The sequence below is a fragment of the Notamacropus eugenii genome, chromosome 6, assembly GCF_028372415.1.
Source record: "Notamacropus eugenii isolate mMacEug1 chromosome 6, mMacEug1.pri_v2, whole genome shotgun sequence".
Lineage (NCBI taxonomy): Eukaryota > Metazoa > Chordata > Mammalia > Diprotodontia > Macropodidae > Notamacropus > Notamacropus eugenii.
The window spans coordinates 102,062,803-102,077,479 of NC_092877.1; the positions used below are offsets into that span (position 1 = coordinate 102,062,803).

Below are 14,677 nucleotides of genomic sequence, written 5' to 3' on the forward strand. Positions count from 1 at the left end.
CAGAATCAGCTTATGAACTATACCTCATGCAGTCAGATGCATGGATTTAAAATCACCAGATTTGTATGATTAGAAAAGTGATCAATTAAATTAAGAGTCACAAGTAAACCACATGAGAATTATAAAGAATTAAATGAAATTTTATGCACAATTGTTTATCTTAAATGTCATTTGAGATTTTGATTCAGCTACTGTCTAGATCACTTTGAGATGATATCCTGTTCCTGATGGTAGGTATATTAAATGGTCCCCACTTTTTCTATCAGAGATGATAGAAGATATCTCTATATGAGGGTCTTCCTGAGTGATACAGACGCCCATTCAGCTCTGGGAACAGGAGTGAAGAAAGGATCAAGAGGGTGTCAAAACACTGGCTGGCTGAATTTATGAAAAAAATCAACTAATAATCCTTGAATCTTTGTTCACATGTACTGCTGTCTGGCCACATCTCATGCATTGCCATATGTTGATTTGTTTAATCTAACTGCTAGACCTTACAGTTATACCTATTAAAAATCTTCTAAGTACAGCCCCCCCCCCATTCTTGCCTGGCAAAATATTATAAGATCCCAGTCTATTAGCTACCCAGTGAATTAACTAACTCTTTGATCCTCAGTTTAATTGCACACTTCATAAGTTTGCTATCAATATCTTCATCCAAATTTTGCCAGAAATGTTCAATGTCAGGGAGTCCCTTGTCATACTGCTGCAGACCCCCTTCCAATCTGACATCAATACATTTATCAACATCCTTTGGACATAGCCATCCAACCAGTTACAAGTCCCTTTGATTACCCAAGCAAAGTTTCTCTACCTTGCCCTTAAAGACGTTATGAAGGACTATTAAATATGTTCGTGAAATCCAACTATGCTTATGTCTACAGAATTTCCCTGATATATCAGTGGAGTAAACCTATCAAAAGAAAAAAAAATGAAAGCAAAGCCTTTGCAGGACAACCTGAAAACCTAACCACCACGTATAACACCATTTCTATGGAAAGTTGCAATCTAAGCTCCTACTAATGGATTTGTAGAACTCTTGCCATATAACCATCCTGTAAGGAAAGGGAAAGGCCATCTCTTTTAAGATGAAAAAGGGGGTTTTTCAAACCTTAAATAAATGTAGTTTGTTATTATTACTAGAATATAAATTATTTATGGGTAGAAACCATGTCTTATTTATCACCATATGGCTTACAACACTGACCGCAGTGCTTAGCACATAATAGGTGCTCAATAAATGTTCATTAAATGGAACTGAATTATTTGGCTTGATGTGTTTGTTATAAGTTCTCAAAACACAAGACATGTCCATATTCAAATGAATATACAAAAGCTAATTTTGGAGAAGTGGCTGGATACCTTTTCCATAATCACTGTGATTGTGAATCTTTTTAATCAAACAAGTTTGTTTTAGCTGCTTTTAAATCCTCATTAGCCCCCTTCTATGCTCAATAAATATTAAGCCATCAACCCTTATGACACTGAGTTGAACTTAATTTACAAGTGGCGATAGTGGTCCTTAAATCCTTAAAAATAGATAATGAATTTTTTAAAAGTTACTTAAGCACCATCAAGCTTTTAATTTTCTTTTAAAGTAGAATTTCTTTTTCTCAACAATCATCTCCTCCTAAATCCTGTACCTGACCTCTGATTTCTAATGCAAGCTATTTTCTCTCCTCCTCTGCTACCCTCTTCACCTTTGGCATTTTCCTAATATTGAAAACTCCCGTTGATTATTTCAAATTTCTTTAGAACACCTAAAACTTAATTTCATCTTTAAACTACATTCCAGTGTATTATCACTATATGAGATTCTAGTTTTGTGAACAAATTCAACATATTGCTCCCAAAAACCTTTTATATAAGAAAAGTTCAATGACTTTTGGATTCCTTCCTTCCCATGAAGACATAAATAAGGAAATAATAACTTCTGAGAACTTCAAAGCACTGGACGTCCCCTCCACCACAATATTTTCCATGGTCAATGTCAGGTCACTCCGACAGCTGTAATTTTCCAGCAGATGCAATCTTTCATATTTATAGCAGCAGATAAGAATTCTGTTCATTGCTTATGACATTTTGCCTAGTCCCAAGAAGGGCAAGATCTTCCACAGAAATACATTTTAGGAAACAAGGCAAAATATTTCTTTTCTTAAAGGTCAGGAGAATAAAAATAATTATAAAAAAGGTGGATTGCCTCTCAATAGTAAAAAGAATCAATAAAAACTTTGAAAGCAAGATGAGCAAAATGAGCAAAACTCAAGTCAATTTCAAATGGTCACTCACTTCCTGGGAATACTGTTTTGAAAACACTTATGCTCTGGTTTCTGTCCCACAACAGTCTAAGAGTACATAAGGCCAAATGTTAGCTGTCAGAAATGGAAAGGGACTCGGGGTACCCTCTTGAAACTATCATCGATATTTCTGACTGTAATGCTGGTGCAGTTGAAGCTCAATAGTAGAGATGCCAGAAAAAATTTTCATCCTTTGCTCACAGAAATTAAGTTATGGAGAGCATTAAAAACCAAAATTTAATTAAAATCAGGCTTTCAGAACTAAAGTCTATTTAAAGCTGCACAAATTTCAGTTGATATGCAGATATCTGTTACATTTAATGATTGTGAAATTTCATGTTAATCACATAAGTGACCAACTGATACACAGATATCGGTTATATTTAGTGATTACGAAATTTGATGCTAATTCTATAAACGATGTGTCCAAATTATATTAAGGTTCTTCTATCTTTAAAGGAGAATAAGAACTGGCAGATAGGCAGTGGGGTATAGTGGTGGAGTGGACTAGCCTGAACGTCAAAGTGACCTAGGTTCAAGTGCCTCCTTTGACACATACTGGTCATGTGACCCCTGAGTAAATCACTTAACTTCTCAGTGACCTATGCATCTCTATCAGAATATAAATTACAGATTAGATACCAAACTACATGGTAGAAGGAACATCCGCAATGAGAACTCCCTGCACCAACGACATTGCAAGGTCAGACAATTCCCATCCCTGCCACCAAACAACAGCTGGCTGGAATTCCCTCGCCCTCCCCTCCGGCTCCATTTGGGACATGAATGAAGCTTTTTTTTCTAGGAACGATCACCATTATGAGCATTAAGTTCAAAAATTACAGTTTTCAAGTACATTCTTCACACTAGGGATTTCTCTCTCTAATGTTCAGAATGTCAGGCAGTAGAAGAAATAGCTGAAACAGCACTGATTTCTTCCAACCCTTTCCTTACCAGAATTTTTTCCCCCAGGCACCCTGGACACAGCCATTGTGTCCAGCTCCATTACATACCGCAGTGTTCTTCATCACTGTCGTCCTCACAGTCAGCCTGCCCATCACATCTTCTAGACGCCAGAATGCACCTTCCTGAGCGGCACTTGAAATGACTAGGGGAGCATTCTGCTGATAACAATCAACAACATCGGTGTCATTTAATTTGGAAACCCAGGAAACAAGGGAAGTAACATATATTTTATTGGAGATAGGAGTCAGAGAGATGTTCGATAAAAATGTCATTCCTAAACAGGACTGATCCTAGACAAAAATGAAGTGGATGAACTTTGTTTGGAGACTCCTATACTTTTGAGGAACATCCAAATCAATTTGGCTAAATTATCTTCAGTGTATTTTTAAGTGGAGTAAATACACAGTCAAAAAGAATAAGGATGAAAAGGGTGAGGTTGAAAGAGACTCAGAGAACATGGGTCCAAATCCTGGCTTTTCCAATAATTATTTGTGTGACCTTAAATGACTAACTTTACTTTTCTCGGTCTCAATCTCCTCATCTCTAAAATGAGGGGGCTGGACTATATGACCTTTAAGATCCCTTCCCACTCTAAATCTTTGATTCCTTGACCTACTATGTGCAAGGGATTCTTCTACCATTTTGCTCTTAATCTCACTTCTTCTCTTTCCCACTCAGTTTTCCCTTTTCATGATGATTTCCCCAAATTGATCAGAACCACATATATTCACTCCAGTCTTTTCTTCTTAGAAGTATCCCAAACTGTGAACTTTTCCTCCTCTCCTACCCTCCTTCACCCCAAAACTTTCCTGAAGTCCTGCATATTCTCTCAGACATATCTTCTCTACTACATAACTGGATAAATTCATTCATATCAAAGACTGATGAAGCTTCAAGAACTATTCTTCCCAGACAACATACTTGTTTTAAAAAGGGTCCATTAAGGGCTTGGAAATGTTTTGGAAGCAGAAGGATTTTTGAGATCTCTCAAATTGGCTAGACCTGCCTGTAGCCAGGAATAGAATAAATTGATGCTTTGTGACAGGGGAAGAAATATGAACTATATAAAACACAAGTCTTCTCATGTGTGGTGTGTTCTCACTCCCTTTTTCAAACTTAGGAGGCAATGGCTTTTACAGGCTTCTGGACATGAAGGATGTGATGAGCTGTCCCAAACACACCTGGTTTTCTCCATTCTTAGCAGAGAAAATGTGTTCGTAGAATAGGGGAGATTATCTCAAAATGGCCTCCAAACTCAGTCATATTAACATTTTGCAAAGTTAAAGGTTGTTTATTTCCCTGGTAAATCACAACGCTGTTCATAACTCATCATGTTGTAAAGACTGAGGAGGGTAACATATGTATGTAAAAGTGCTTTGAAAATATGTAAGTTTATTTGTACTTTTGGGGTTTGTATATATCATATATATGTCATATAATATGTACACATATATATCTATATATAGAGAGATATCAAAGTGTATGCAAACTGATAGCTCATCTGTAATTTATAGTATTAGCTTCCTGGGGCACTAAGAGGTTAAATGATCTGTCCATGGTCACGCAGTCACTGTATGACAGAGTCAAGACATATAGCCAAGTCTTCCCGTCTGAAGACCACTCTGCTGGGCTAACCCTCATTTGTAACTTACACAAATACAAAAGAGGCAAGGTAACACAGTGGAGAGAATACTGCAATCAGAATGAAAAGAACTAGGTTTAAGTCCCTGCTCTGATACTTACTGTGTGACCATAGGTGGGTCATTTAATGTCTCTAGTTTCTGTTTCCTCATCTGAGAAGTGGGGATAATCATATTTTTATTACCTCATCAAAGGGCAATGATTGGGAAAGTGCTTCAAAAATCTCCCAGCCATAGAAGAAGAATAGGAGATAAATAGACCAAAGAACCTGGGGGATTATCTGAGAGACACTAGGACAAGTAGCAGAAAAAACCTTTGAATAGCTAAAACAGAAACAATAATTTTTATGTATTATTATTATTCAAGATTTTTACCTGGAAAATAGCCCTACAGATTCCCACTCAGGATCCAATGACTTTTATTTGTATGTTGAACGAAGTTTTAAATAGTTTAGTTATCTGATTGCTTCAACCACAGAAGATTACAAGCAGGAAGTTGGACATGAATGTTCCCAACTGTCATAAGTGACAAGTGAATACAAAAGGGGAAACAGATAATCTACTTACATACTTCAGCAGCCTGACAGCATCCCTGTATTTCAACATAGTCTAATACTTCAGTAGTAATCAAAAAGACTTTGAATTATCAAGAAAAGGATAAATTCTCTTCAGAGGACATTTAAGTAAGTGGATTAAATATGCAGTCCATTATCCAGTGAATCAAGAAGTGTATAAGGGCCATCTATGTGCCAGGCACTGTACTAGGCACTAGGGATACAAATAGAATAAACAAAATGATCCCTTCACATATTTTCATACAACATGAATTTTTTTAAAGAATGGTGTTTATATATCCACTGATTGGAAAGTGGATAAACATCATGCGGCACATGAACATAATTGTAAATGGCTCAACATAGGAAATGATCAATAAGAATTCAGAGACGCATAGGAAGACATGTGAGTGAATGCTGGAACCTGGAGAACAAAATATACAATAACCAGAACAATGTAAACATGACCTTAAAAAAGAGTTGAGAAAATGCACTTTCTTTTTTTCCAGAGGTAGTGGACTAGAGATAGGCATGGAATGTTGTACATACTCTTTATCTCTTGGTTGGTTTTTCTGAATGGTTTTTTTTTCACTTTTTAAATAGATGTCTGGAAAGAAGCCTGGATGGGTTGAGGAGGAAGGGAAGGATATATTCAGAAATGAATATGATGAATATTATTTTTAAAAAACTCTTTCAAAAACTGGTACTATCATTCATCAATTAACAAATGGTGAAAGTATGTGAGCAGGCAATTTTCAGAAGAAGAAATCTAAGCTCTCTATAGTCATAGTAAAAAATGCTCTGATTACAGAAATGCAAATTAAAACAACCTATCAGATAGGTTAACATGATAGAAAAGAAATACAACAACAGCTGGAGGGGATGTGGAAAAACAGATACACCAATGTACTGCTGGGGGCATAGTGAACTATATTCCAATCATTCTGGAGAAAAATTTGGAACTATGCCCAAAGGACTATAAAACTATCTACATCCTTTGACCTAGCAATACCCACTGCCAGGGTTGTATCCAAAAGAGGTCAAAGAAAAGGGAAAAGAGCTATATGTAAGAGAATACTTATCAAAGCTCTTTTTGTGGTGATAAAGAATTGGAAATTGAGGAGATGCCCATCATTTGGGGAATGGCTGAACAACTTGAGGTTTATGATGGTGATGAAATATTATTGTTCTATAAGAAACGATAAGCAAGATGATTTCAGAAAAACCTGAGAAGACTTATATGAATTGTTGCAGAATGAAGTGAGCAGAAGTAGAACATTGCACACAGTAACAACAATATTGTAATGATGATCAGCTGTGAAAGACTTAGCTACTCTGATCAGTGTAATGATTAAGACAATGGCAAAGGACGTATGATGAAAATGCTATCTACCTCCGGAAAGAGAACTGATGAAGTCTGAGCACAGACTAAAGTCTAATTTATTAATTTTTTGCAACATAGCTATTTGGACTTGTTTTGCATTATTTCACATGTATAATTGATATCACATCACTTGCCTTCTCAATGGATGCAGGAGGGGTGAGAGGGAGGAAGAGAATTTAGAACTATATTTTTTTAGATGAATGTTGAAAACAATACATATTTTAAATTGGTGCAATATGCTATGTGAATCAGGGCTATTTTATTATCCAGAAAATGAACTGATATGGAACCACTGATGGGCAATGATGGTACAATGATGGGCAAATGAAATTTAAGTACATTAAGTGCTTATTTATATGTGGTATTGTGCTGGGTCCTGTACAAATCACATTAAATTGATACAATCCCTGTCTTGTGAGAATTTATAATCTAAAAACAGCAAGAGACTAATAAATATAAGGACATAAACTGAGTTCATCAGCATTTTCATAATATCTAAACAGAGAGTTACGTGGCTATTATATTACGGTGGTAAGTACAGCAGGAATCACTGTCGACAGGAGTGACCATAGCAGGAAAAACTGGCTAATTCTCTTACAACAAACAAGCTTTCCTAAAAGTAATAGGGGACAGAGAAGGAAAACTACTGTGGGATTGTGGCAATAATGGCACACATTTCTATAGCACTTTTTAAGTTTATAGTGATTTCCTCACAATAATCCTGTGAGGAAGCACCATTAATGCAATTATTCTGAAAGATGAAAGCAACTCATCCTGCAGTAACCTTGTTAGGAAGCATCAGAGCTAGGACTCAAACTCAGTTCTCTTAGTCTGATTCCAAGACTAACCATCTTGCCTCTCAGTACGTTGCATTGAAGCATTTTGTAGACTGACTTTAATCTACTGAGAAAGGGGAAGTCACTGTAAAGCCCCAGAAAAGTACCAGAGTCAAACAGTGCATGAAGAAAGTAACCTTGGCACTGTATAAATGACTGACTCCAAAGACACAGTCAAAGTAGGGAAATGAGAAGATCATAAAGGAGAGAGAAAGTAGACTTAGAAAACTGGAATTAGAGAACTAAGGAATAAAAGGTAGATTTTTGCACCAAATCCGCATAGATGCAGCTAGGTGGCACGATGAACAGAATGACAAATCCAGAGGCAGAAAGACTTGAGTTTCAAATCTGGCCTCAGACACTTACTGGCTATGTGACTTTGGGCAAATCACTTAATCTGGTTTGACTCAATTTCCTCATCTGTAAAAATGAGTTGGAGAAGAAAATGGCAAATTCCAGTATCTTTGCCAAGAAAACCCCAAAAGCAGTCATGAAGAGTCAAATATAACTGAAAATAACTGAACAATAACAATTATGCCTCCCAGTGAAGAGGGAAGAAGCATAAGGTAGCAAGAGACCTAACATGGAGGGAAGCATGGTCACAAATGAAAACCAACTAGAAAATTTCTATCGTTTGTTTCTATGTTATGGCAATGTCACTACTATGACAGTGAAGCAAAATTCAACGAAGAGAAGTAGTAATGAGACATATAGTTTTGCCAAGTATAACTAGACATATATAATTGCAGAGAGAAACTTCAAAACAGAGGTAGAAGTGTGTTTTCTATATATAAGTAGTGTCTACGTACAGGCAGATACAAGATCATAGCATCAGATGGAATTCTGTAGGACCCACTGAAAAAATGGGTTCCTTTATTCATTAAGCATTCATTTATTTATCCTCTACTATCCAGGTCAGTTCAACATTCATCTAAGCACCACTGTGTGCTTAAGACTGTTGTGGTGGGTTCTGTGAATACAAAAACAAAAAGACATAATTCCTGTCTTCAGGAAGTTATAATCTATCTCAATTATTGAAAAGTATTCCACATTTACAATTAAAAACGTGAAGTAGGTGAGAGTAGAATGTAAGTGAGAATGTCATAGTAATAAAGGAGACATCCAGACAAAGTGCTATAAGAAAGTCTGGTAAAGAGAGAGAGCTTTCAGCTTGAGGAATGAAGGAAGGATTTATGGAATATGAGACACTTAAACTGGACCATGAATAATAAGAATTTCAACAGAAAAATCTATGTATGGAATATATTCCAGGAAATGGTGCAGAAACTGAGCAAATGCAAAGAAGCATGAAAGGAAAGGACAGAATCAGACAATAGCTAATATTTCAGTTTTGCTGATATATAGAGAAACGAACAGATATATAGAACAAATAAAATAAAAAATATAGGATGGAGTCAGACTCTTAATGCCCTCACTGCCAAAGAAAGGACTCTACATTTTAGCCTATAAGAAATGTAGGGGTGAGAGATGAGAGGGGTAACCTGGTTCTGTGCTGTGGCAGACACAAAGAAGAAACAGAATGCAATAGATGGCCTTCCCAGAGCTTACATTCCAGTCTGGATGATAGGAGAAAAGGTTTAGAGTTTTATGAAGCTGGGTGGAAAGCCTGGCAGATCAGTCAAAGAAAGAAATACTTAAGATCTGCCTTGTAGCCAAGTGATCTGTCCACAAAGTGAGCCTGAAAAGTTCTTGGCTTTACTCTATGATAGTGGAGGAACTTGTATGCTCATCATTGGGCCTGGAACAAGCAAGAAGAGAAAGATGAGATAGGAAAAAATGGGAAAGGGATGTGAGTCCATTTGCCAGACATAATACAGAAGGAATTCATGCATCTAGAGGGAGTGAACAAGAAAGTTTCCATGATGCCACTGAACTCAAATATTCCATAATTCCTTTCAAACTACTTTAGAAGCCACATCATATTCTTCTGAATATCATTAATGGTAACAAATAACCTTCCTTCGACTGTATATTTAATTTTTTAATAGCCAAAAGTCTTTCAGAAACAAGTCTAGCGAATAAAGGGGTGGTCAAGGTAGGCCAAAGTCAGAGTGTGTAGCCCTAATTAGCTAGAGGTCCTAGTATGAGTTCTGATTGCAGGATAAATGATGTTTCAAACACCCTGCCCACCCTGAGGTGTTAATTATAGACAGGAGAGGATCAGAGGTCTACATGTGTACCCCAGTTGGAATGTTCAGAGGCACTGGGATCAAAATGAAATGAGAGTCACCTCAAATAAAATTCGTAGTTGCTTTTCTTTTTTAAATAAGAATTTGGTAAGAATATAAGCTAATAAAGTGCATAATAAATTAATCCCAAACAATAAATAAAAGGGCTGTTCCTAACCAAGATGCAATTACCATGCTTCACCTTGTGGGAAAAGTAGTTTTTCTCACTTCCTTTTTGCCACAATAAAGACAAGAAGGAACTCCAAGGAGGCAGTCTGGTGAAGTGGAAAGAGTACTGGATTCTATGTCAGAGGATCTGGGTTTGAACACTTATTCTGCCACTTAATATGAGTGACTGTGGGCTAGTTACTTAATCTCTCCCTGTCTCAGTTTCTCCACCTATAAAATGTGTGGGTTGGACTAAATGACCTCTAAGGTCGCTTCCAGCTTTAAATTTATGGTTCTTATGATCCACTCTCAACTGCTATTCTGGTCACAAGAGAGTAATCCTTCCTGTCCACCACAACTTGGGGGAGCAAGTCAACTATCCATCCTACTTCCCAGGAATAAAATGGAGCTCCTTCTTCTCCTGAGATTGTCAGAATAAATCCACACAAGAGGCTATGAGGGATTCCATCACTGGACATCTGTTTAGAGGTCATTTTCATATTAAGAAATGTTCATACTCAAGGTGCTTGTATCATGAATGACTGCATGTTGCTTAATTTTTACCACTATTAATAAAAAGATAAAGAAATGATAATGTTTAACAGATAGGTGATGAAAAGGAAAAGAAGAAACAAGATTTCAAGGAACCTAACATGCACTAACCCTTTTCAATATCAAAACAAGAAGAAAAAGAAGAAGAACAACCTTCTACATCTTCATCAGGCATTAGGCAGGTTTGGTTATCTGAACTTTCCTCTGGAAACTGAGTGCAATCTGTATCTTCAGGCCACTGAAGACCCACAATCCCAAGTACAGATTCACAACGTTCTTTGGAATGCTCACACAGCGTCCTGCAGAGATAAACAAAAATCAGAGGCCAGCAACATTTTTGAGGGTTTCTCATTTGACAGATTAACAAGCATCAATCCATGACATTTGCTGGCCAAAATACTAGACTATTTTTCCTAAGAGGGTGCATTCCAGCAACTGATTTCACCTTCTGATCCCAGACTTAGAAATGGTTCAAAAGGTGCAGGGATGCATTCCAGGATAAGGATTCTCTTCTCTCTTCCCATCATGCTTCTCCAGGCATTCCTCTTTCCCCCTCTCCTCCAGGTATGGATAAATGCTGATTCATGTCTCCAAATCAGAGGGTATTCTGGCCCTCTTTGGATGGTCCACTATCCAGTGAAGTTGAGGACCAAGATGAAAGGGTACTCCCATCCAAAGAGCTTTGAACTAGAAATCAAGAAATTCCACCTCTTCTACTAATTCATTATGTGACATCAGGCAAGCCACTTTATCCCAACAGACATGTTTTTTTCTTTGTAAAAAAAAAAAAAAAAGAGGCTGGATCAGATCAAGTGTTCTTAACCTTTGTTCCTATCATAGACACATTGGCAGACCCCTTCTCAGAATATTTTTTTAACGGATAAAACAAAATATTTAGGATTAGAAAGGAAACCCATTATACTGAAATGGAATTTATCAGCACAGAATTTCTAAAAATACAAGCTCATGAACCCGAGGTTCAGAATTTCTAGATTAGATAGTTATTAAGAACCCTAGTAATTCTAACAATATTCAAATCTTTGACTACAGGGCTATAATACCAACAACAACTAAATTGGATAATTCCCATAATTACAGTCCTTTCTTCAGTTAGGTCTGAGCTTTGGATTAACAAGAAAAGATCTGTTCCTGAGACAATGTAACTGACCTCCTCCTCAATGCCAATATCAACCTCTCATATACTACTCAAAGGAACTTTGTTCCCAAAGCATTTATTAAATGAGAGAATCGCTAAATATCAGAATAGAAGCCTACTATAATAGAAGAAAACAAAATTATTTTATGTATAGAATGCTTCCATCAGTATATAGAGAAAAAACAAATTATTTCATAGGCCAGGAATTAGCAGGCATAGATTCTAGCCCCAGCTCTATTACCATGTGACCCTGGGCAGGCAATTTAACTTCTCTAGGCTGTGGTTAATTTTTCTTTTAAAAAAATGGGTTTAAGTAGATGACTACTTCTAATTCCAAAATGCTATGATGCTACAAAAAAAATTACAAATTACAAAAGGGCAACAAGAATCCCAATTTTAAACTCATACTCTCTAAAGGTTCTGAATTTTAAACTGAATTTTGCTGATCTGAATCACACTTTGTCATGCTGATAATTAGAATTAGATACATAACAACCCTAATTAAATGATATTACAAATTGATTTCCTTTGGGAAACATTTCTTTAAAAAAATTAGCAGCTACATCTGAGCTTTCTCAGATGCAATTAATCCATATGATATGTAACAATAATTGTATCATCATCAGTCAGTTAATAAACATTTATTAAGCACCTACTCTGCTCTGGATACTTACTAAGCCCTGGGATACAAAGAAAGTGAAAAACAGTCATCCTCAATAAGCTCACAATCCAATATGAGCTCCTTGAGATTGAAATCTGATGGATTTCCATCTGTCAAGATCTCTAGAGGTCAACTATTCTAATCCTCTTGTTTTACAGATGTCCTAAGGAACTGAATCCCAGAGACGGTAAATGACTTGACCAATAACACACAGGTAGTAAGTAGCAACACCAGACTTGCTCAAAATCCTTCATTCTTTCCATGGCACTCTTTGTCTACCTTCCCATGATCAAATATGTACATATTAATTTTTCCTTAATGTAGGCATAATTTAAGATCTTTGAGAATACCCGGCTGGAAAAGTATTTTAAATGTTGACAAATTCAAAGCATTTCAGTAAAAAAAAAAAAATAGACTGAGATGTAAGACAAACCCAAAATATGGTTGACTCTCCTCTAAGAGAATTTTTATTAAAAAGATCTCCTCTAAAGGAGTGAAAATTTATTAGCTCTTCCAAAGACAAAAGCAATTTTTTTAAAGATCCATAGAACAAATACTAGCATATTTGTTTATGGGATCAAAATGAGCAAGTTCATGAAAATAAAATAATAAAACCTCTTTTCAAATAATAAAGCCCTTTTAAAGATTCAGATGATACAGAATACATCAAACTTCATGACTTTGCATAGTAATTACTTCATAAAGTAATTCCTTTAAAAGCAAATGTTTGGTGATTTTCTGAATCAGGGAAATGAATAAGATCATCTGTTTATTTTATTTTCTGCAACGTGATTGAAATTGGCTTATGCTAACTTATGTGAAATTCAACAGTTTTTAGGGATAAGCTACTGGAAACTTCAATTATAATCCTTGCAATCTATTCTAAAACACAACAGTTATGTCTGACAAGAGCAGCTTAAAAGTTAACACTGATTCAACATCATCTATTATGTAGTTTGGTATACTGGAAAGAAGACCAGACTGGAGTCAGGAAACCTGGGTTCAAATCCTTTGCTTTTTACTATCTGTGAGACCTCAGGCAAGTCATTTAACTCCTCTGGGTCTCCATTAGACTAGATCATCTCTAAATATAATAGATAAATATTATTAGTATCATATATTTAAATTCCCAACTCAACATGTATGTCTCCCCTTAGAGAATGAGATATCCCATAAGAATGAGATAAAATCTACAAACTTAAGAAATTAAAATCTAGTGAAGATAAGACAGAGAATGAACATTAATAATCACAAAGAAATATGTGTATTTCAAATGCCTTATGTAGTAACTTCCTGCCAAAATGGCTGTCTGAATGGGATACAAACCACCCAGTTCCTACCTAAATACTCCAGCTAAACCCTGAAGTTCTTATCAAACCAAATAATGATTAATCCATCGAGACACTACATAAACGTCTTCTTTCAGCTGGGAACTCCACAAGACATCACTCAAAAGCCCAAAGATAATAAACAATCCCCATCATCACACCCATTAGGGCAGGTACACACACACACACACACACACAAATCCAGTTTAATATTCTAGTATGACCAGAGGCAGCCAAGGGCACATGTAGTCTATAAGGCTCTATGCCCTGAAGCAATAAGAATAGAAAATTCCCTTGAGTAATTCCTTAACAAGTTAAAAAATTCCAGAGCAGTCAAAAAGTCCCAGGGTACAGCAGTACACAGTCTAGAAAAGTACTTCTTAAGACAGGCAGTCTTAAACAAAGAAGCTGTCTAACAAGTCAAGCTGAGTGTTACAGACAGCTCATTTGTTTGCTCCTTAGCAAAGCGGCCATGTGGCCACTGTGGAAAGTGTGCCAAGCCTGGAGTCAGAAAGACTTTCCTTCCGGAGTTCACATCTGTCCTCAGACACTTAATAGCTGTGTGACCCTAGACAAGTCATTTAACTCTGTTTGTCTCAGTTCATCATCTATAAAATGAACTAAAGAAGGAAATGACAAATCACTCCAGTATCTTGTGCCAAGAAAACCTCCAATGGGGTCATGAAGAATTCAGCAAGACTGAACATCAACAGCAAAGTCCTGAGGAGGGTTCAGGGATGCTCTGGGCTATGGATTTGAAGTCTTTGGGATTAATGCTATGTAGGAATTGAGCTAAACTGTAAACCTAATCCCTTCCCCTTCCTTAGAGGGGAAGGAGAGAAAGAAGGAAAAAGAGATTCTGATGGCCAGATATTTATCACAGTTAAAAATTCAATTTAGGGAGTCAGTAATAGGGAATAACTATTACCAAATCAGAGTCATACTT

The 14,677-nt window shown here is 36.4% G+C and overlaps 1 protein-coding gene across 2 annotated transcripts in view; it reads right to left on the bottom strand.

The window, feature by feature from the left end:
- CORIN (corin, serine peptidase) overlaps positions 1 to 14,677 on the bottom strand; it is a 240,980-nt gene that overhangs the window by 33,369 nt on the left and 192,934 nt on the right. Inside the window, exons 12-13 of one of the 2 annotated variants that reach the window (XM_072620690.1) lie at positions 10,740 to 10,885; positions 3,311 to 3,421 (exon numbers count right to left, since the gene is read on the bottom strand). In XM_072620690.1, coding sequence (XP_072476791.1) covers positions 3,311 to 3,421; positions 10,740 to 10,885 — 257 coding nt within the window. The remainder of the gene's footprint in view (positions 1 to 3,310; positions 3,422 to 10,739; positions 10,886 to 14,677) is intronic. The other variant, XM_072620689.1, reaches the window with a different exon arrangement.